This window comes from Helicoverpa zea, chromosome 1, assembly GCF_022581195.2.
Source record: "Helicoverpa zea isolate HzStark_Cry1AcR chromosome 1, ilHelZeax1.1, whole genome shotgun sequence".
NCBI classification, from domain to species: domain Eukaryota; kingdom Metazoa; phylum Arthropoda; class Insecta; order Lepidoptera; family Noctuidae; genus Helicoverpa; species Helicoverpa zea.
Window position 1 is genome coordinate 11,938,147 of NC_061452.1, and position 22,300 is coordinate 11,960,446.

The 22,300-nt window shown below is 32.5% G+C and overlaps 1 protein-coding gene across 6 annotated transcripts in view; it reads right to left on the minus strand.

Annotated features, from left to right (window-relative positions):
- The window catches only part of LOC124630432, a 148,727-nt gene that overhangs the window by 88,510 nt on the left and 37,917 nt on the right, over positions 1–22,300 (minus strand). For 4 of the 6 annotated variants that reach the window (XR_006984429.1, XR_006984428.1, XM_047164346.1 and 1 more), the window contains exon 1: positions 1,123–1,245. The exons of the other annotated variants lie outside the window; for them this stretch is intronic. Coding sequence is in view for 2 of the 4 variants with exons in the window: in XM_047164346.1 (XP_047020302.1) it covers positions 1,123–1,199 (77 nt within the window). In the remaining 2 variants the exon portion in view is untranslated. Of the gene's footprint in view, positions 1–1,122; positions 1,246–22,300 lie in introns of those variants that run through there. 6 annotated transcript variants of the gene reach the window in all.

Below are 22,300 nucleotides of genomic sequence, written 5' to 3' on the forward strand. Positions count from 1 at the left end.
CAATAATCAATGAATGTTATAATTTTGTGCCAAACTGAGTGTCAAATAACTTGGTAAACAATATTTTTCTAAATCTATACTGCGCTATTACAAGGTTATGTCAGCGGTTTATATTTTGTAGTGCTGTGCTAAAAATAACAGGCAAGTATCGTAATCTGTTCTTATACAGTTATAATATAAAATAATACGTTTTGATTTTCTTTTTAAGAATTGGAAAATAATGGACTATAAGACTTAATTATAACGTTTATGAAATATAAAAATAAAACTATGACCAAACCGCATTTTTATACTTAGATTAAAAATGGTAACCCCAAATGGCGTTATGGGCCGCCATTTTGTGACGCTAAAACAGTCGTCCGTTGTCGTTTCGTGCGCATAGACCACGTTTTTCAAGTGTTTTCGATCTGTTTTTATTTGATTACCCGGCTTTTGTTAGACCGAGATATCAGGATTGATTCTGTTATTGATAATAATATAATTATACATGTAGGCGAAGATGATGATGAAGACACCACCTCCTCAAGCAAATCGGAGTCTGATTAATATTCTGTTCGCACATTCAATTCAATGTACTTGTAACAAAGAATAAATAAAACAATTTTATTATATGAATATTACCTTTTTTGGTTTCCACTTAAATAACTAAAATATAAAACAAATGATTCCGCCAATTTAAAACGAAAATAATCTTAAAATAATGCGGCGGTTCATTTTGAAGGAACGGTAACGAACTCAGTGTTATGTTGTGCCCATCACTAGTCGTGACTAACTGATAGGTGTCAGGAACGCATTCTCTGAACGGCCGAAGTATAATTAAAGCTAATAAGTATAGGATATTGCTTATTAAAATTATTACGACAACCTTGTCTGCAAAAGAATGTAGAGAAAGTTTCACAGCATTTGCGGTCTATGAGCTCAAGAGGAAATATTTTTATTATTTTTTACTCAATCAATCAAGATGTAAAAACAGTTATCTTCAAACACGACTTCTATTCACCACAATACACGTCAATCGATACCTCATTACGATATTTGCATACTGTTAGAATAGGTGCTAATTAGTATTGCTAATTCCATATAATGCATAATCATTATCATAATCATTTTGTAGAAACTGACCTTGGAGTAGAGACAGACGAAGATCGAGACAGATTCGGCTTTTTCGGCCTAAAAAGCTTATGATTCCGCAAATCCATTTTTTAATTTGGAAATTTCACCACAAATTAAAAAAAAACAACACACAAAAGACACGACCACTCACAAACCTCTGACACTGGCAACTAGCATATTAATTAGAACATACTATTGCAATCTAATTATCATAAAATTTCAGGTTTTAGCCTTACGGAGCCGTTAGAAACGAATTGCATTGTAAAGTTGGCAAATCTTACTCCGTCGGCTATTCATGTGAGGAAAAGGGATGGCAATAGCTAAGCCTAAGCAACAGAGAGAGACAGCGAAGTTTCGTAATTTCGCTGTCGTAAGCGCATGCTTCTTTAATTAAAATATGAGTTTAGTTTTAGTTGTTTTTGGATGCGTAATTGGCGTAAAAAATAACGTTTGATTGTGATCTGTTAACGGCTTCTCCGAAATAAAAAATGCGAGAAAGTGAAATTCTTCGAAGACTTTGAATGAAAACTTTGTATTTACAAATTGCTATTATCACTTAATTAACACTGATCAGTATTGTTAATACTATTTAAATCGACCATCCTTTAAAATTACAAATTCTGATAATGTTTTGTAAAGGTCACAAAAATCAATGAAACCTTTTCAACTATAATAAAAACTAAAACAAAAGCTAGCAGCATCAAGTGATCAGCATAAAATACATTTTTTTAAATACCTACTTATGACAGCTGTTAGATAAACTTTTCAAGTCATTCACTTTGAATACTGACTTGTGAGAGCGGCTGTGTTTATTGTAAAATGAGAATTAACTATATCAAGGGCTTATAAATATGTTATATATATGTTACCGTAAGATTACAAACATCGTTAGATTACAATCTATCTCGAGAGATTGTAAACTGTCGAATTATTGTGAACCGTAACATCTGATTGCAATTTAACGCATTATTTTTCGCTATATTATAATCTATCGATGAGAAATTGTCAAATTGTCAACTGTCCGAAAGCTCTCTCTGATTGGTCAGTCTTTTTGTAAGATCGACCAATCACGACCAGCCGTTCTGTTCCCATGGAGTTCCCGTAGAGTTAGGAATGAAATAGAGGTGTCAGTTAAATAAAATAAATGCTCTTCAAAAATTCTTCAAGTATTAAATTTATATAAAAATAACTTTAATAAAAATACAGTTAGGTATTTTGTCTTCAAATACAAACTAATATTTAAAAATAAAATAAAAGGGATGCTAATTAAACAGGCTTCTTTTTAATATCATTATTCGCCCCCAAAAATGTATGTTGCCTTCTAAATTACTAAGTCAGCCACAATTAATAAAGCGTCGAGCATCTAAATAATACTATCTTAGCCACGAGTTATCTTCCACTCTAAATACAACTCAGCATGATGGTTATTTTTTTGCATCTAAATTTGTAGCATGCATTCTAACAGTAAACTTCTTAAATACTATTAAATGACATCATAAAAATATTTATTTACCTTCTAATTTTTTAACTCGTACCTACTGAGTTTTTTGTTTAAAATATAACACATCCCATATTAATTGACCCAGCATGGAAGTAAGCATGCAACATGCAGCAAGCATAACTTCTGTCACGGCTCCGGCGCTGCGGGGCTCCGGCGGTCCCATGCGAGCTTATCGTCGCAGATGGTTTTCACGCTCACCACCGCAGCTTCGGCTTGCTGGCCGGCTCTGCCGGCCAGCCTCAGCCGCGGCGGCGAGCGCTGAAACTACCTGCGCCTCAGCTCGCAGGCCGCCTCGCCCCTCCGCGCCTACGCGGTTTTGAATTGCACTCTAGGGGTAGGGCAGACAAGACTACGTGGAGTCGGTTTTGCAGCGATTCGTTTTCGTCACTAACTTCAATTTTTAATACAATTTTTAATTGTGTGTAATTTGAGTCTTAAAAATTAAGTACAATTTTTGATTTTATAAAAAATTAAACCGTCACTTATTTTTGCACGTCAAAGAGCTGTGACACCGGGAGTTGCAAAGAACATTGTCTTTTTTGACGTTCTACCAATCAGCGCGCAAGATGCATTCCGTTCTACGCCAGTTGACAATTTGACCGCTCTACATCGCTCTCGATCTTACAAAAAGACTGACCAATCAGGGAGAGCTTTCGGACAGTTGACAATTTGACAATTTCTCATCGATAGATTATAATATAGCGAAAAATAATGCGTTAAATTGCAATCAGGTGTTACGGTTTACAATAATTCGACAGTTTACAATCTCTCGAGATAGATTGTAATCTAACGATGTTTGTAATCTTACGGTGACATATATATATATAACTATACTATAAAGGACTGTGTAATCTCGTTTACAATATTTGCGTTAGATTAGGCTTGAAATGTATCGCGCTTTTCAGAAGTACAGTCTGATTGAAAACGAAGAAGTGTTCACGTTTTGATCTGCATCTTAGGTAGCTACAACAGTTAGAGGAAACTTGTGCGGATACGTTTTATTTTCCCGATTGTCGCAACTGCATTTTTGATTAAAATATCCAAATTGTAAATAGGTAAAATCGAATATCACATACTTTTTGATTATATATTTTTTGAACCAGAGGGTCTCTCGCTCGATGCTTCTCTTGCCGATGCTCTTCTCTGATCAGAAAATCGTTTATTATTATTTAATTACTCAATTAAAGAAGGTAATAAATGCTCAAACAATTAAACAAAATCGCTCATTCATCCGCTCTTCAGCAACCCGACCCTAACCTAACAAACAGGAGTTAAATTGCGATCCACGTCACAGATAGAAGGCGGCGAGCTTTGCTATATGACGCGATGGTTAATGTACCCATGCGTTTAGAATAACCTAGGTACAGTTACCGTCATAAATGCTAACCTTATCTAAAGTAACTGTGAATGGTAACATAATCCATATAATCCGGTGAGATTTTCGCGATGTTTTCCTCGAAGCTGTGTGATTAGTCTGTACTAATATTGTGAAGAGGAAATTTTTATCTGTCTAAGGCTCAATCCTTCTCTGTGTGACAGGAGGCCTGTGCCCAGCAGTGGGACGACAAAAAGGCTGTAATTGTAACTGTCTAAGGCACCGAAACTACTGAACTGATTCGAAAAAAATATTTCAGTGTTGGAAAGCTAAACTTTTCCCGAGTAACTATATAGGCTATTTAGCGCGGTACGTGCAGTAGTTCCCACGGGATGCGGGTAAAAACGCGGCTAATCGGATAGTACCTAAAGTTGTTTGAAGATATTTGAGTAGAATTGTGGCTATTTTGGTTAGTACGACTTATGTATTTTGAGGCGTGTTACTAATTTATTCATAGACTTTAAATAAGTATCTAAAATGTCGTTTTATGTCTTATTGTATGGAATGTGTCCTGTATAGGTGTGGAATAAAATCTATAGTATTTGTTTGCATTTAATCTGGTTGTAAATGACTTTACTTTTTTTCTGTTTACCTACTATTAATGAGTAGCCATATTTTTATTACTAAATTCTTAGCTACCTCAACTTGTTACACCTCTAAATACGCCCTGTCTCTTAAAAAGTGAACGTTCGAATAATTCTTATAAATAACCATTTATTTCAGCTTTGTAAAAAACTTTTTGTATATTTCAATTATTTATTGCGCAACTCTAATAGATCGGCCTCAGTTCACTAAGTTAGAAATAAAAGATCTTAAAAAACAATTTCATTACACTTCAGTACGCAAGTGGACTGTAGTTTTTCTTTCTTTTTCAAATAAAAGAATTTGTTTAAGCAACTTTGATGTAATGAAAAAGTTTTATGTAACGCATAAAATAAATAGAAAAAATGAGTAACAATTTTGTGCATGATTGTATTTGAAAAAAATTGCTTGAATGATATATTTTTTTTATTGCAAAGTCCTTAGCTAGATTTTCTAATAAGAAAAATAAAATATTGTTTTCTAAAATCATCTGGTTGAATATTTGAGACAATCATGATTACTCATCAATATGCAGTTATGCATAAAATAACAGTTTTTCTTAATGCCAATCTAGACAAAAAAAGATCGCAAAAAGCAGGCACCCAACTACATAACAAATATTAGGGACCCTTCATAAAATCTATATTTTTTGCTGGTCCTATCTTTGAATCTAGTAAAACAAGTTGGATGCAGTTTAAAATATCAACCTGTTGCTAATATTACGTGCTTCTCCTTGCATACATCGACAAGGGCATTCTAACAAAATAAATCAATTTGTGTGAAGATGTTAAGTTTTTTCTCAAACGTTTTTCGTTCACACTGGCGTCTGTGAAATATTCAAAGCGAACCGTTAGGATGTTTTGACAGTCAAAACACATGTTTATGTATGACATTTGTTTACTTTATGACGATTTAAAAACTCGTCAATAATTTTGATTATAATTGCAAAATGCAGTAGGTATTTTTAACATAATATTTGATCATAAAGTGCTTTTCGAAAAGAGATGTTTAGACAACATAATGGACCGTGTAATCGGTCTCATTGAGAATAGAGATTTTATGGGTCTTTAAAGTAACTAATCAACTATAAAAAGTGCTATTAAAACTAACCTTTTTAATAGATTTTTAACATTGAATTGGAGTAACATACAAATAAAACTGGGCAGTTACCCGACTGACTTCGGTACCGCACCGTTACCGATCATGTCTCGAATGCTTAATGAGTCCATTGATAGGTTAGTATTGAACGTAACTGTACTGAAAGCACTTAGATATTTACGGCCGCTCCCAATATTTTATCCATCTATCGCTTTATTAGACTAGAGATAGGAATTCGACATTTCTCGTATAGGTCTGTATTGTGCTGTGGTTTTACACATTGGTGTGAGAAATAAAACTGGCAAAGTTGGTTACTATGCAAATATAATACGAAACTTTTGAGTCTAAAATATGCTTATAAGGTCGTTATTGAAAAACCCAACTGCACTTAAACTAGTTATTTTAATTTCAAATCAAGAATTTCAAGTTCAGCAGCTGCAATAGCAAATACAGATCAGGAAGCGATCGAAAAAATACAATGTTTTGGGAAACCCTAGACTATGAAAGTAACAATACAGGGCTTCTCAAAAACGCAGTTTTAACAATTACATACAAACCGTTGAATTCTCATTGACTCACTTAAAAGCATATAGAAACAGTCAAAGCTACACTGGATTCTATATCTGATAGGATCTTATATATCAGCAATGAACGACCTTCATAATTCTTTCCTCGTGAACTATGAGTGAGAGATCACGTGTACATAATTAGTATTAAGTATTACCTCAGCCGATGACATTACTGTAAGCTATTTACAATGGGAACCGTAGTAAGAATGTCGCCAATGCACTATTAGCTCATGACAAACATAACGCTTAGATGATGTGTTGGGAAAATAGATATAGGAGGACAGTTACTAATAATATCAATATTTGTAGTAATATGACTAATGCTATTGTGGGTGATGTGATTGGTGAAGACAATGAGGCTCCGACAAATAATAACAATGCTGAGTAATACAGCCAAAATATGAACTTTGATTAAATAAACAAAACAAATGATAACAAAGGGCTAACAAAGAAAGTTCTAGCTAACGATACGAAATGATAAAACAGTGGTAGTTACAAGAAAAGAGACATCAAAGAAGCTAGGAATGCTAATTCAGATTCAAAAGTTTCTAGCAAACACGTAAAAGAACAATCTAAAACAAATGAAAACAGTGTTGAAAAAAAAGTAGTTGAACAACATCAATATGTCCTCATTCAGACCACTTAATTTTGCATTTTAAGTACATCGTGTACTCCTAATGAAGTTGTGCGACTGACCTTTATAAATACTTTTTTGTTTTTATTCGCACCTACTCCTACTTTGTCGCCTACAGATTTTTAACTTTTAACTTTTAGATCGCGTGGATTGGTTAAAAAAAAAGTTGAATTGTATTTCAGTAGACAAGATCTTGTATCTGTCTCCAAGATAAGTGATTGTATCAATTGTTTTACACGCAAGTAATTAATCTTAGCGAGACCGTGATACAAATGAATCGAGATTTATTTCGTAGAGGATGGCAGTTTTAAAAAAGGTGGCTTGAAATCTAGGTTGATAGACAAGTTGAAAATAAAATTAAGGCAATCTTTTAACGAGTTATTTGGTATACTTTTAAAGGCGGTACTTTTGAGAAATAGGTGTTCCAAAGAAGTTAAGTTAAATGGAAGAAAATGGTTAAGATGTAACTCAAATATTTTTAGGGAGCTTGAATATCTTATTTTTGATTTGTTGGATATGTATAGAAATATGGAGTACCATGGAACGGTAGAATACAAAAATATTAAATTTAATAGCTTCTAAATTCAATTCTAATTCTAAATTCAATGTCTCTGATCTTGAGCTCTATTCAAAGAACACTTCAAAAAATTATTAAGAACACTTTAATAGTTACATGGACAAAAACTTTATTTATATCAATATAAAACCTTCTAGACACCTATATCCTGTTGGCGATCGCCTCATTTTTATATATAACACAAATTTCACCTCATTGGTATGCAGGAGGCATCCTGACACGTGTTATGTATGTGTGCGTAAGATCGTCGCGTCATCGAACGTCACGACGCACACATACTCGTACCTATGTACAGTTCGATAAGAATAGATTTTGTAATGACTATGTAACTGGTGGTATGGTTTTGTTAATATAACTGTATGTTTAGTAACTCGCTTATTTACATACATATATATTTTTTTTCAGACTTTTCTGCTATGGTTGTTTATTATTATTTATCATGCCATGTGCTTTAAAAAATTCGTTATTAGTTGTAACTTTAAGGACCAAAAAGTCTATTCAATGGAATTCCTTCTATTCACAACATAAACCTATCAAACCAATAGTTTTCGTTCCAATTGAATTCTCATTCACCTCATATCCAATGCACTTGTGAACGCGACTGTCCTACAAAATACAGTCGAGCACACAAGCCGTTCCCCGAACTGTCAAAACATAAGTCTGTTTATATTCAGAGTGCATCGGTGCATAGTATCTGAAGGTGCACTTTGGCGGCCATTTTAGTGGCACCTTAGGTACTTCCTTAGTGCTAATGTTACCAGTATTCTTAGAAAAGGTGATAGGTACCTGGAACAAATAAAGGAATTTCGTTAGTACAATTATAATTTAATTTTGCTTAATACCAAACAATCATATTGTGTTACGTAATCACAACAAAATTGCTGAACCTGTTGAGATAAAATTTGGCACAGAGATAGCAGTAAGAGTAAAACCGTGGACACATTAATACAATATAAAAGGAAATAAAATAAATGTCGTTAGTACAATATCTTTACTGAATGTTAATAACAGCAGTCAGTTGATAATCGTAAACCCATCATAAGTAATATATCATTATGCAACCGAGCGTCATAACGAAATTATATTCATGAATCGATCACGAGATACTTTCACCCAAAATCAGGCACGGATTTTGTTGTTTTTACTTAATTTGTGTAAGTAAATAAAAAATGTTTCCCAATGAGAAAATGATTGTTGAAAAAATTCCTTAAGCGTCACGTTTTTACAATATGCAATAATCATAAATAACATGTTTCATCTAGCAAAAAATAAATGTCTAAGAAGATCTTAAGTGATCACAACTAATATACAACTAGCTACACCTATCAGTAAAAAAAAGTAATACAAACACCGAACTATTAATACAATTAAAAATTAAACCCAAATCCCTGTCTGTCTTCAACAAAATTGACGCTTCGTCTATAAACCGGCCAATTTGAGATAAATAGCTTATCGTACATTCGAAAACAGTAATCAGGTATCATCTCAAACTATCCACTTGTTATTTTTTTTCTCATAATAGTGTCCATCACGCGTCACGCCTAGCTACGGAATGATTTATTACGAGCCCTTATCAATCAATTATGCACTTTGTACCTGTCAGAATAGGGTCTCAATTCAATTGTATCCGTCTCGATTAGATGTTTTTATAAAATAGCTCGATAAGTTTGATGTGTGAGATCAATCAGGCCGTGAAAGCTGGTTCGATTTCAATTGTTTTTTTTTTTGTTTTAAAATTAAAACTTCGAATATTTTTAAAGTTATTTGAAGGGCATACCAATTTTAAATGAATAAGATTATCATTTTTTAGGTTAAATCGTTTTAAAATACATGAAACAGTTTCTTTTTTTTTAGACCTTTCATTCCCTATATCTCTAAAGTGTTACCAACTATTTGTGATTTATTCTCTGTCAAAAAACATTCAAACTGGTATCAAAAAAGTAGATACCTTTCTTTCATCACAAACTGTCCCCATTTCACATAATAGCGCGATCGTTCCGAATCATTCCCACCGCAGTCACGTCTCTTCATGACCCCAGTTTGTTCCGGTGTTCACTTCCTTCGTATTGATTGACATTACTTAATAAATGATTGACCATTGAGTCATCGATGGTACAAAAAATATATTAAAATTGAGCTATAAGTTATGTAAATTCAAATCATATACAATGCTGACTGAGAGATAAGCAAAAAAATATTAAGTCGTCTACATATACAGAAAGCATGGCATAAGCGAGCATCTAAGTATATCTTAGACACCAATGACTGTGTTTCGGATGGCACGTTAAACTGTAGGTCCCGGCTGTCATTGAACATCCTTGGCAGTCGTTACGGGTAGTCAGAAGCCAGTAAGTCTGACACCAGTCTAATCAAGGGGTATCGGGTTGCCCGGGTAACTGGGTTGAGGAGGTCAGATAGGCAGTCGCTTCTTGTAAAGCACTGGTATTCAGCTGAATCCGGTTAGACTGGAAGCCGATCCCAACATAGTTTGGGAAAAGGCTCGGAGGATGGATGATATACAGAAAGCATGGAGACAGCATTAAATCAGTTTTTCTGCTAATAATTTTAGTTTTTATGACATGCAAAATAATATATAATCTCTAAGAGATAGAAGACTCTGTACATATCCACAGAATAAAAATGTAACTTAGCAAGTTCTACTTGGTGATAACCTGAGACGAGATCTAGAAAAGAGTACATGTGGTTTAAGCGAATTTTTACCATTTTAAATTAAATTCATTTTGCAATTCACATAGGATAAATATAAATTGACTTCCACAATTTCAGTTGACGTAAATAATCTTAAAAAATGTTTGAAAAATGCATCATTTACCACAGAGACTTTAATATTATTAATAAAACATCAACGCATGTCGCTGACGCAACCCGACAGACGGACAGACTAATCCCTCACTGACAAATCGGCCGCCGACCTAAAGCTGATTAATAAATCATTTTGAACGGTTTTTGGTTAGAAAAAAGAAAAGAAAATAGAAGAAACATTTTGTTTGTTCAAATACCTATGCATACTGTTTCTAATCTAGCATACTGTAGGGTTGAGAATTAATATTGTATAAGTTTCACAGTTTGACTTGAAATACTTATAAGTTTTGCAAGATCTATTGAAATTCAAAATTATGCAAAAAAAAAATTAAGAAAAATCTGACGATGACGACCATGTTTTTAACAGTGATAGGTATTTCCACTTGTTAGAATCAAAAAGTGATCAAATAATAATCTACTAAGTGGCTGCAAAAAGTGGAACTCTAAAAAGAATATCTTGAATTTTATATCTAAACGCTTTGACAAAACATGAGTTTTCAGAGCACGTCAACACTGACAAGCTGAAAGCGAGCATCTCAAAAATAATAATGTCAGAAGTCAATATTATGTCACTAGTGATTCACAGACACAATTAGGTACAGTCGCGAATTGCGTAAAGATGCACCTTTCACCTATACATGCAGTTCTTCGTGACTGTACCCACTGTTATTACAGATGAGTACATTAGATATTCAAATGATTTGTGAAATAATCATTTCTGTAATCTGTTTTGTTTTTATTGTATAATCGATCTTGTTGGTTTTTGAAAGTGATGTTGAACTTTGAAGAGGTTATATATTCCATTTCATGTGCAGATGCTTAATCTCAAGAACGCCATGAGCCATAATTGGGTGTGTGCGTAAGCTCAGGAGCGCTCAGTGGTGGCTGAACATTTACTCACACAAGTAAGGATCATATGATTTTGTGAATCAAAACATCTGTACCTGTTAATCTATACTAATATTATAAAGCTGAAGAGTTTGTTTGTTTGAACGCGCTAATCTCAGGAACTACTGGTCCGATTTGAAAAATTCTTTCAGTGTTAGATAGCCCATTTATCTAGGAAGGCTATAGGCTACTTTTTATCCCGGTACGGGAAGTAGTTCCCACGGCATGCGAGTGAAACCGCTGGCAGAAGCTAGTACTTCATATCTGGAACAACACCTGATGAATTTTGTTGACTACGGCAAGTATCTAAGCCTAGAAAACTTGCCTAAAAAACAGACAAAAAATATTTGTTCATCTCCAAAAAGAACGCAGTACCTAAGTGGATTACAAAAGCGCTTCAAAAGGATGAAAGTGTTGACACAAATTGGACACGAGCGTATCGACACAGTGACAACTAGAGGCAAGATCACTATAAAAGAATCTGTCGTGACAAAATATCACATTTTGTGACGTTTTTTGTCGGTTATCAGGGCGGAATTCGTCACACTGTGCAATGGTTAAATTTCTATTGGATTGTGATTTTAATTTTATCACGTTACGCCCTTTTTTGCTGAGATTGCCAAAGTATGGGAATCAGTATTGCAGTAATGAAAAGGGCTAGTGCATTACCACAAATTGTTGAGAATTCAAATTGCTATAATAGATACATACATAGGTAATAGCCTACGTTTGATATAGCCTTAGTTTTTTTAAAAAATAATTAGTCTATAGTTTTTGCTTTGCACTATTACACGGATGTTAAGCAAACCAAGATAAAGTATCAACACTAAAAAAACACGGTAAAAATAATAATTACCGCTTAAATATTTTTAGACTTTCATGTTTATGTACGGCACACTCTTCTAAATTGAACCCTCGCTATAAAGAATTAAGGTTCAGATTTATTTGAACAAAACGGTCACGGTCTCTGAGCTCATACAACACGACATTTGTATTTAGACGTGAATTTCTCGACTTTTCTCTTACTTTCGAAGTTGAATAACCCGGGTTAGCGCATCTCACATAATTATGGCAATATGAATATTTATATCAAACTATTATATTACAATATTATGTCACTGTTATGAGATTTCTCTGGTTTTGACGTCATGTTTTTAATGTGCAAATTAATTCTAAGATGTGTTGAAGTAATTAGTCATACAATATAATGTACTGACAGTTTACCAATACAGCGGTAGGTGGCAGCACATATTGTACTGAAATATAGTTATTGCATCATGGAGGATGATGCGGATGAATCATATGAGAGCAAGATAGTCCTCATTGCATACGCATCCTACGTACAAGAATCTGCGCTGGTTTGAGAAGGTAAATATCTGTATATAACTTACATAGTTTGACCTATTATTTCGGATATAGGTACCACTTCTAAATGAAAAGAACACATTATTAGGCGCAGAATTGTTACTACAAGACATTTCAAACAATAATAATGAAAAATGTAACGAGATGTTTCGCGCAAAAATGTAACGTATTTCGAGGGAACTACTTCCTGCACTTGGATAGGGAGGCTTTCTAGAGGTAAAATGTGTCTACAGATTATCTTCTAAGACTGCACAAACTTTAACTCTATGTATATCAAATTAGTATACTAGTAGACGACTCGTAGAAGTATAAACAAGTCCAAGTACATAGGTAATCTGAACTCATAAGATGTACTAGGCCAAGGCGGCTATCATACATCGCGGTAACCGCATCTTAACCTCTATGTAGAATGTAGACCAACAGAATATGGTCAATCTCTTTTACATGCAAATATATCTAAACTACAGGACCTTTTATGCGTTAGATCCATTCTATTCATTCATCTAACTAAAACAAATGAATGATCGGAAAATATAATTTGGATATTGGAAGCAGCTTTCTGTGGGACGTATGCTGTTGAAAAGGGAACTCTATGTTTGTATTTTTAAGGTAGCTTATTGGTCGTCGAACTTAGTAGTACTTATTCTGATAAGTAGTAGGTGAGGTTCCATAGTTGAGTAGACTTTTTTGGAGAGTCCAGAAATCATTTATTGTTTGAAGGTGGGCTTACAAATGCTTTATTATTAAAAAGGACACATTTTCCAGGTCAAGTAAGTTATATGAAAACGACACCCAATATTAGAATATTACGAAAGATCGAAAATATTTTCTTGTAACTCATAATATTAATTGATTTGATTAATAAATTAATGAATATCATTCATTACACATACGAATTCAGACTAAACCATATGAATCAATATGTTAAGTTTAAATGAATAAATAAAAATTTGGAATGCATTAGTTCAAAAATGTAGCCTCCATTTTCATGACTAAATAACTTCTTAAAATTCTATTAAATTACACTTCATTAATTGCTTATTACTAGTTACCTTATACTTTCAAAATGTTTACAAAACACGGAACTATTTCAAATCATTTGCCCAAATCTTAAACCAATGTGATTTGCAAACAGCCTTAAAACTTCGTCCAATGTTTGTAAACTCCTTGACAAAAAACAAGGGCCAACAAATTCGTCCAACATTGGTGCCAACAAGTCAATATTAATTAAAAATATCTGATAGTAACATTCCATTTTACGTTCGACTAGAGGCCGCGACAAAGGTCGCCGACTGCTGCCAAATTGAGAAGAACGAGTTTTTAAAATGTCACACAAACTGTTCGATTCATATTAAATTTTATTCTGAACCGTACCAGCCAGTGGCACCTAGTTACTATTTCATTTTTGAATTAAGAACTTTTATTTTCTTTTGTTAGGTATACATCGCCATTGTTATAATGTACCCATTGTAGGTTATTTGGATCAAAATGCATTGTTTTAAGTACATGATTTTTTTTTTGGCCTAACTGGTTATGGTAAATTGGTGGTTAGAAGGTATGTTGATGATGAGTATTGTCAATAAATTATATTAATGTAATGCTAATCGAATGCTTTTTGATAAGCTTTGAAAAAGCGTATTGTGTCACCTACATACTTTTATGAGTATGTAATCAAATATTCAACAATTCAATTAACTCGTACTCTCCTATTTGTTGTAATTTTTTTTTTTTTCAAAAAAATTGTTTATACATTATGACAACAAAAAATCTACAAAACTTTGTTTCCTAATAACTTTCTATTCATTAAAGCAAATTAAAAACATTGTAATCACTGGTTCATTTTTCTATGACAATTAAAATATTTCAAATTATTAATCACGTCTAATTTCGTGTCTACGAATAGAAGAACCGGAGGGCGTGTATTGAACGAAACCTTTACTAATATTATAAAACTGGAGCGTTTTTTTGTTTTTTCTGAACATCTGCCATCATTTAGTTTTTTTTAATGCATCAAATGCGCAAATAAGTACATACCTAATAGATTTTTTTTAAAGCAAATCTTCATTATTAGCTACTGTCTATCTTGTGGGATCTCATAAACAGAAAACCAATGACAGTATCTATAGACAATTGACAATTTGATACATTAGGTTAGAGACAGTGGTCTCATGGATACCGCGGGGCATATCTAATCAAAAATACATTGACAATCACTTTCATTTGTAAAGGTTAGAACCAGTTACCGAAGTAATTTGAGCTTTAATTATACATTTGATTAATTTTAATTGATTGGTACATATCGATATTCTGGGATCGGCTTTTCATTGATATGTGATATCGATAAAGCTATTATGTAGTTAGTGAGAACTTCAGAGCTTATTGGACAGTTGTGCCTAATTTTAGAAGGTTACAATTACAATGAATGCATTAATTCGGTAGACATGAGGTTTATCTAGATATCTGAAAGCCAAACCAAACCAATTTGAACAAAGCTTACATTATTGGGAAGCTACATACGTTATCCCCGAGTACCATTTTGTCCGGGTACAAACAATCGTTTCTACGAGACGCTAGTGAGACCGCGGGAAAACAAGCTAGTGTGTTATCACATGTAGATATAAAACTAAATCGTTGTATACATTAGTAAAACAATACATTTCAATCAATTAAGTTAATATAGTATCCAAAATACATTATAACTTGCAAAACAAGTTCCTCCGATCATTCATTGACACCGTGATTTCTATGTTATGCGAGATTATGTAAATTATGCCAAAGTTCGAATAAATTTGACCTGTTTATGAGATTTTTATTCTTATGAGATCATTATTGTAAGCTGAATACTTCAAAATCACGTTTACAAGTGAGTATTATTATCTGATGGTCGAATAATAATGGTGTCAATTTTAATTATTAATCATATTGTCACGAGGAAGCTTTGCTTTTGTGATTCAATGGCTATTAATATTAAAAAATCTATACATTTATAATGTTATGTAATTAATATTTAGGATTACTACCTAGCTAAAATGAAAATTTTGTTTTACATACGCAGGCTTTTAGTCTTCTGAGTCTGAATTTCTTTCTAAGGTAGGTACCTTCTTGAGCTAGACTTAAATATGAGCTAAATTGTATATTCAATATAATATGAGTATTATCAGTAGGCACGTAAGCATATTAAAAAAGTAAACCAAAAAGACAACTTTTAAAAGAAAATTCTCAATATTATCTGAGCAGATCAGGTAATTTACTCATACAAAAAAATATTTATAGTTTTTATACAACAAATTAATATTCAAAAATGTCGCAATCGTATCGATGGCTATATATTATGCGATGAGCCGAACTAGGACTGGTTTTAAGATCCGGGTGATGAACATTATGTACCAAAGTATCTTCTTTATGTATGAGATTTATAGTTAAAACTATTATATAATTTTGTCTCTAATTATGCTATAATATATTCCTGAATTTTTAATGTGTTCTAGATACTTAATTTTTATTTTTTTCACATAATTTTTGCGAATCTGGCTCGGTTATGTCATTAGAAATTTTTATTCTCTTTGAATTTTTAAGTATGTGATTATGTGTTTTATAGTTGTCTATGGTAATCTGTCACATCCCACGCTTTTTAATTTGAATAATAACAGACTTTTTTTTAATTGGGTCCTTCTCACTAATTCGTTATTTATACACAGATGAAAGTTACACGTGTCGCTGTCTTTTGTTTATTGTTATTTATGATACAGTTTTGTGTTTATACATCGAGTACATAATTCGAGTAAATAAAAAATTGCAATACCTAATAAGAATCCTGGAGCATATCGATTTAATTGTTTTACTATCTGCTTTGATTTATATGTGACTGTAGCTTAGCGTGTGAGTCATCGATTTACCTCAAAACAGTCAAATTACTCTAAATGTTTTACACATTTCAGTGTCATGTTTATCAACAACAAATTGAATTGAACACAAGGACATTGGATTTCCTTAGTCGACACCGTTTAACATGTTCAAGAACATTTCAGCTTCCGATTCATTTAGTTCCTACATGATCGAATAATTTATCGGTACTTTTCGAATAGTGTTTTTATTCGAATATTTCCGAAACATATAACTACATACGTAATCGAGGATGTTATTACGTTTCATGCTTTTAATATCTGTCTAAAGGATACTCAAAGACTATATCTATATTCTATATATCTATAAACATCTATCTATATTTTCATTATAAATTATTAATGTTAATTCTTCGTATATTAATTTATTACGGGGATCAAACTTAGTTCTTCATGTTCGATGAGTATGGTTAACATGCAGTAAACTCACAACACATTATATCAAATACTATACAGCAATTATTTACAAAAAAAAAACTATGGTGATTTTAACTAGAGAACATTTACTTAATCAAAATTCGATTGCGTCTCGCTAACACGAGTAGCTACAAAACGATTATATTTTATCGATTGTAAAATACTTTATGATGGTAATTATCCAATATATTTTGTACTAACAATGTTATTAAAGGAATCGTTACTATCGAACGGTTTTACGATGTAACTAGCAGGCACCTACGTCCATTATATTAGAGACTTTTAAATAAAATAGGATTGGTGAACATTTTAGTAAGAGTTTTATCAAAAGCTTATATTATTATCTTACCTATTTTTTGGCTCATTTTCCAATCTCAAAGTTATTTTAAAATGATCATTGATAAGTTACTTGAGTGTTTCTAAAAAAACTAACACATTTCTTGAAATATTCAACAAAAAGTATTTCATAGGTACAATGTTACGTTTGTTTTCCTTAAAGTTTTAATCAGATAAGTAGTTACTGTGCATCCTGTTATTTTATAGGTATGTCTTATTTAGCATGCAGCCAAGAACCAACCACAAAAAAATCAGGTTATTCCTAAGAAATTCCAAAGGAAAAGTCCTATAAGAATAGGTACCAAAAATACCTTCACACTTCACGCCATCAAAATATTAAATCAACACCATAAAATGCAGGAGGTCACTGTTTACACAACAACTCAAGAATATTTTAATACATTTGACACGTTGATAGTGCGCTTTCAACGTTCGTGAGTCGTCGGCAAATGTCGTCAGAGTTCGGTTTCGTAAGCGCGTGCGCGGCTCGCTAATTGTAATGGCGAAAGCAAACAGGTGCCTTGTGTATCTTATTCATTTAAACACAGATGTTAGTTCTATTGTAAAGGACACTACAATCTGTGAAGGCTTAATTATTTTTATGTGCATTTTTTAAATCTTGTGTGGTCATGTGACTTTTTTGAAATGTTTGTTTCATTTTTACAGGAGGTGCTAAGAAGGGCTGTATAACTACAAAGTTTCAGTGTGAAGTTACGTTTAAAAATGAAAGAATGGACTGTGTTAAAAATAGCAAGCAAAATGGAGGAGGATGAATGAAAGAAGAGGAGATGAATTCAAGAAATATATAAAAAAAAAAATAGAAAATATATGTACTGTTGCAAATGATGATTGGACAGTACATTGAAACATATAATACATACTTACAAATAACACATGACACTTATAAAATATAGATGTCTATTTTACAGGAAAATAATATTACAGAAATCAGTGATATTAAACGAGTGAAAAGTCTCCATTTAGCGAAGTGTGTGAAGGTATGTGTGTCATCTCGTGACTATAGAGGAATCAGGGAAATCTGACGGACACTAGACGGAATGGAAACCCACACGTTCATTAAACGATATCTCATCTTATAGAAATTACTTACTTCGTATCTTTGTATTTATTTGTTTGTAAACTAAAACTTTCTACAAACTTTTAGGTATATAAAATATCTAACATTGAAAATAGTAATATAATTGAATGTGGAAGATAACTTTGCTATAGAACTTTTATCAAAACGTATTTGTAAGATAACAGTCGTACTTATTGTCAAAAATACCGAAAACGACCATTTAAATAATATTGTTTTGCCCAGATAACAAAATCGTTCAAGACATCGCAATTATTGTACACGTTATTGCAATTAATTTTATATTTAGTTCCAATAAAATCACGGCAGATTGAAATCGAATATACTCAACATACAGAAAGAAGAAATTCTAAAAGTTAAAAGGTATATTTTTTCTCTTAAAAGAGCGGTTTCATTGTTAATAGTTCACTCGGACTGAACTAAGGTCAAAACGCGAACGATAACTTAATAATAATGTTTAAAACAATTCACAACACGCGAGACTATCAATCAGTAAGTTTCTTAAAGCAATATTAATTTTTAAATAAATCGATTTTTGTGGCGCAATGGAAAATCAACTTTAACCACTGTGGACATACATCATTCATTCCCACGTCAGTAGAACTTAGTCTTAGAATGTAATAAGGTTGATTTTTGCTTGGCAAATTTTGGTAATATCCTACCGGAATAAGCGTTTCTAGCGAATCGGAAAAGATAATAGCTGAAAAGATATACAGAAATAATGTTCTTCCGCCGGCCTTAATACTCGTATTCGGAAATGTTCGGCTAAAACAATGCGTATTCGGTTACTGAGAACAGTTGGCAACACAAGTCTTACAGATATTACTGTGTGGTCACATTTTAGTAGTAGTTGTAGTATATTTTACGCAAGACAAAAAAAAACAAACTAAAGTACTGAGGCTTTACCATAATAGATATAGAAATAATTTCTATATAGGTATCGTCAATATGCGAAAGCTGAACTCTGATCAATTTCTATCGAAACATTTCGATCCATCCGTATGGATGACATTGTACCTTATACGTTTAATGGTTTAATAATAATTACAATGTTTTGAAATAACTTACGTTGCTAACTGTACACTTTAGTAGAAACATTTAGTTAAACGAATGCCAAAAATATTTCGTCTAATTGCTTCATAATGTAACAGTCGAGTTAATTAATTGTTTGTCTTACAAACATTTGTGTAAAAATGTAATTGCGTAATGTGTTAGTGTAGTAAAAATACTAACTAGTTTGTTAAAATAAGCACTGTCATTTTGATATTTTTAGTTTATCATTTTCACTTTCCATATGAGATTTTGTTATGTCCATCATCATCATCTGCCTAGTCTTTTTTCAACTATAATGCGATCGGCTTCTAATCTAACAGGACGCAGCTGAGTACCAGTGCAAGTGTTTTACAAGGAGCGACTGCCTTATCTGACCTCCTCAACCCAGCTACCCGGGATAAAGAGTTATATCCATGACCACAAAAAAAAACTACTACAAAAATGTACAAACCCTAAAAAGAAAACCAACCACAAAAGACCCTAAAATTAATTATTCTAATTTTATTTCGAGGCCAAAACACACCTCACGTCAAAATTTCAACAGACAGAATTAAAGATGGCCAACAAACATTAAAACATTCATTGATTTACCAATCAATCGAATGTTAGTGAACTATGAACGAGTGGTTTCATTCGCTACCGTGCACTCACACATGTAAATACGACGCACACAAGCATATGTTCGTGTTACACAACTCGACGACCTGTCATTGTGAAGTTAACAGTATGGTACTAAGATAGGGCTGTGTGGTTGTTTGTTTGTTTATGTGTTTTTTGTTTGAATAATGATGATTTAATTGTTTAGAGGGTTTAAGGTTCTTCTAACGTAGACAGACATGTGTTGCTGGGGAGTTAAAAAACTTTGAATAAATGATGGTTTAATTGTTTAGATGTTCTAATGTTCTTCTAACGTAGACAGACATGAGTTTAAAAAGTGCTGTTTAGCAGCCAACTTTGAATAAACTATTTTAAGTTTGAGTTAGATTTGCAAAATATGTTTTTGGTTAAACTTTGCAAGTCAGCATGGTTTCTTATTGTGAAAACTGTATCTGATTATAAAATTAACATTTAGATCTGTATGCAGTGGTCAATTGTATTTTATTTAAATATAGCACCGATAGTTGTTTTTCTCTTGTGAAAAAATACAAAATTCTTTACTGTCTGACTAACGATTATATTAAATTAACATCAAGAGTGAAACTGGTTTTATAATTATTGATAATAGAACTAGCAATTAATTTTAATAGGCAACTTGTATTATTTATAATTCATTTTCAATCATACAATTTCACTCACACTACAATCAGAATAAAAAAACACTACACAAAAAAACTACAAAATTTCTCCGTCCACCAGCCCTATATAAAACGTTATTTGTAACCCATAACAAAGCGGTTAACCGGACCATTAGTTCTATTGTAACCTATCAAATTGTAGCTCAAACATTACCAACTCTATTGTGTCAATCTTTTTTCAAAAAAGAGTAATATAAGTCCATATGTCGAAATGTTTTTGACTATACCGTGGGACCATTGAACAGTCGCCAATATATTTGACCAGCAGTTTCCTGCAGTTTCACCCGGGTCCTGTGGGAACTGCTGCTGGTACCGGGATAATAGCCTATGTTACTCGGTAATAATGTAGGTTTTCAGCTGCGTAAGAGTTTTTGTCGGTTCAGTAGTTTGAAAGCCTTTAGGGTACAAACAAACAAAAACACAAAAAAAAATCCTCTTTATTGTATAGGTTTAGAAATATTGATGACACAAAATTTGCATTAAGCGAAACTTGTTGACTTTTTTGTCCCGAAAAAAGTGTGAAGTGCAACACTGTGTTTGGATTAAGCTCTCTTTCTTGTTTGTTTACGGTAGTAATGTATTAAGAGCTCTTATTGGGGATATGGTGTCAGTAAATCGACCTGAACCTGGGAAGAAATTTTTAAATCGGTGAAAGATAAAATCACTATAGTTAGAATACAAAATAAATAGATAATCTCTAAATATGCCATACTACTATTACCTAAATCGACTTATTTTTTGCATTCTTCAAGAATTAATACAATAAAAACTTCACAACATACACATATTAATCAATGGTTTTTGTTTCTCAAATTAAAATTCAATCAAGTTCTCACAAATAAAGTAAAAATCTATAAACTGTGTATGACATAATCTCTGCAGTGGATTTCTTAAGAACTGTTGTAATTCCATTTTTGGGACCTTGGCGAGTACGTACGTACTGCATACATTATACATGTACATTTGCACACTCCTAAACTCAAGTAAATCTCTGTATTTTTTAAGTAAATAATAATTATTTCCTATGTTTGAAGTTCCTTGTATGATGCTCTGTTAGTTAAGATCTTTTAATATTATTTTAATTGTTAAGTTGTTTGTTTTGTACCTACTTTATTTCGTGTAGGTACTGTCCTTAGCGACTGTCTTTGTGAAGAATGTAATGTAAACAATATTTTTTTCTGTTCATAAATGAGATGAATGAAAAAATGAGTAAAAATTAAGTCGATGAGTATCGTTTTGCTTCTCTAAGTGCCAACCCTATCAAAATCTCAAGATACTAATAAGTTGAGGTTTAACATTGCGTATTTCATCAAAAGACACAGCAATTAATTTGTCCATGCTTATCCCTAAGTTAAGCCTTTAATTGCCTAAATGCAGTCTTTACGACTCTTAGCGGTTACATGACAGAATACTAAATGGCAGGCAATAAAGCTTGTATTGTACTTATGTCTGACCTCAAAAATCCTGTTTAGTCTAGGAAAATCTTAATACTATTTTGTAAATATCTGCACATACAATAAACTTTGGTACTATATTATACGATTTATTATTTTATTATACCTAATAACACACATAATTTTCCCTTCAAATCATTAAATAAATATGTCGGAAAGATCTAAAGATGATTATCACACGCAAGAAATATTAATGCGAGAGTATGATAGGTTTGCGTGCGG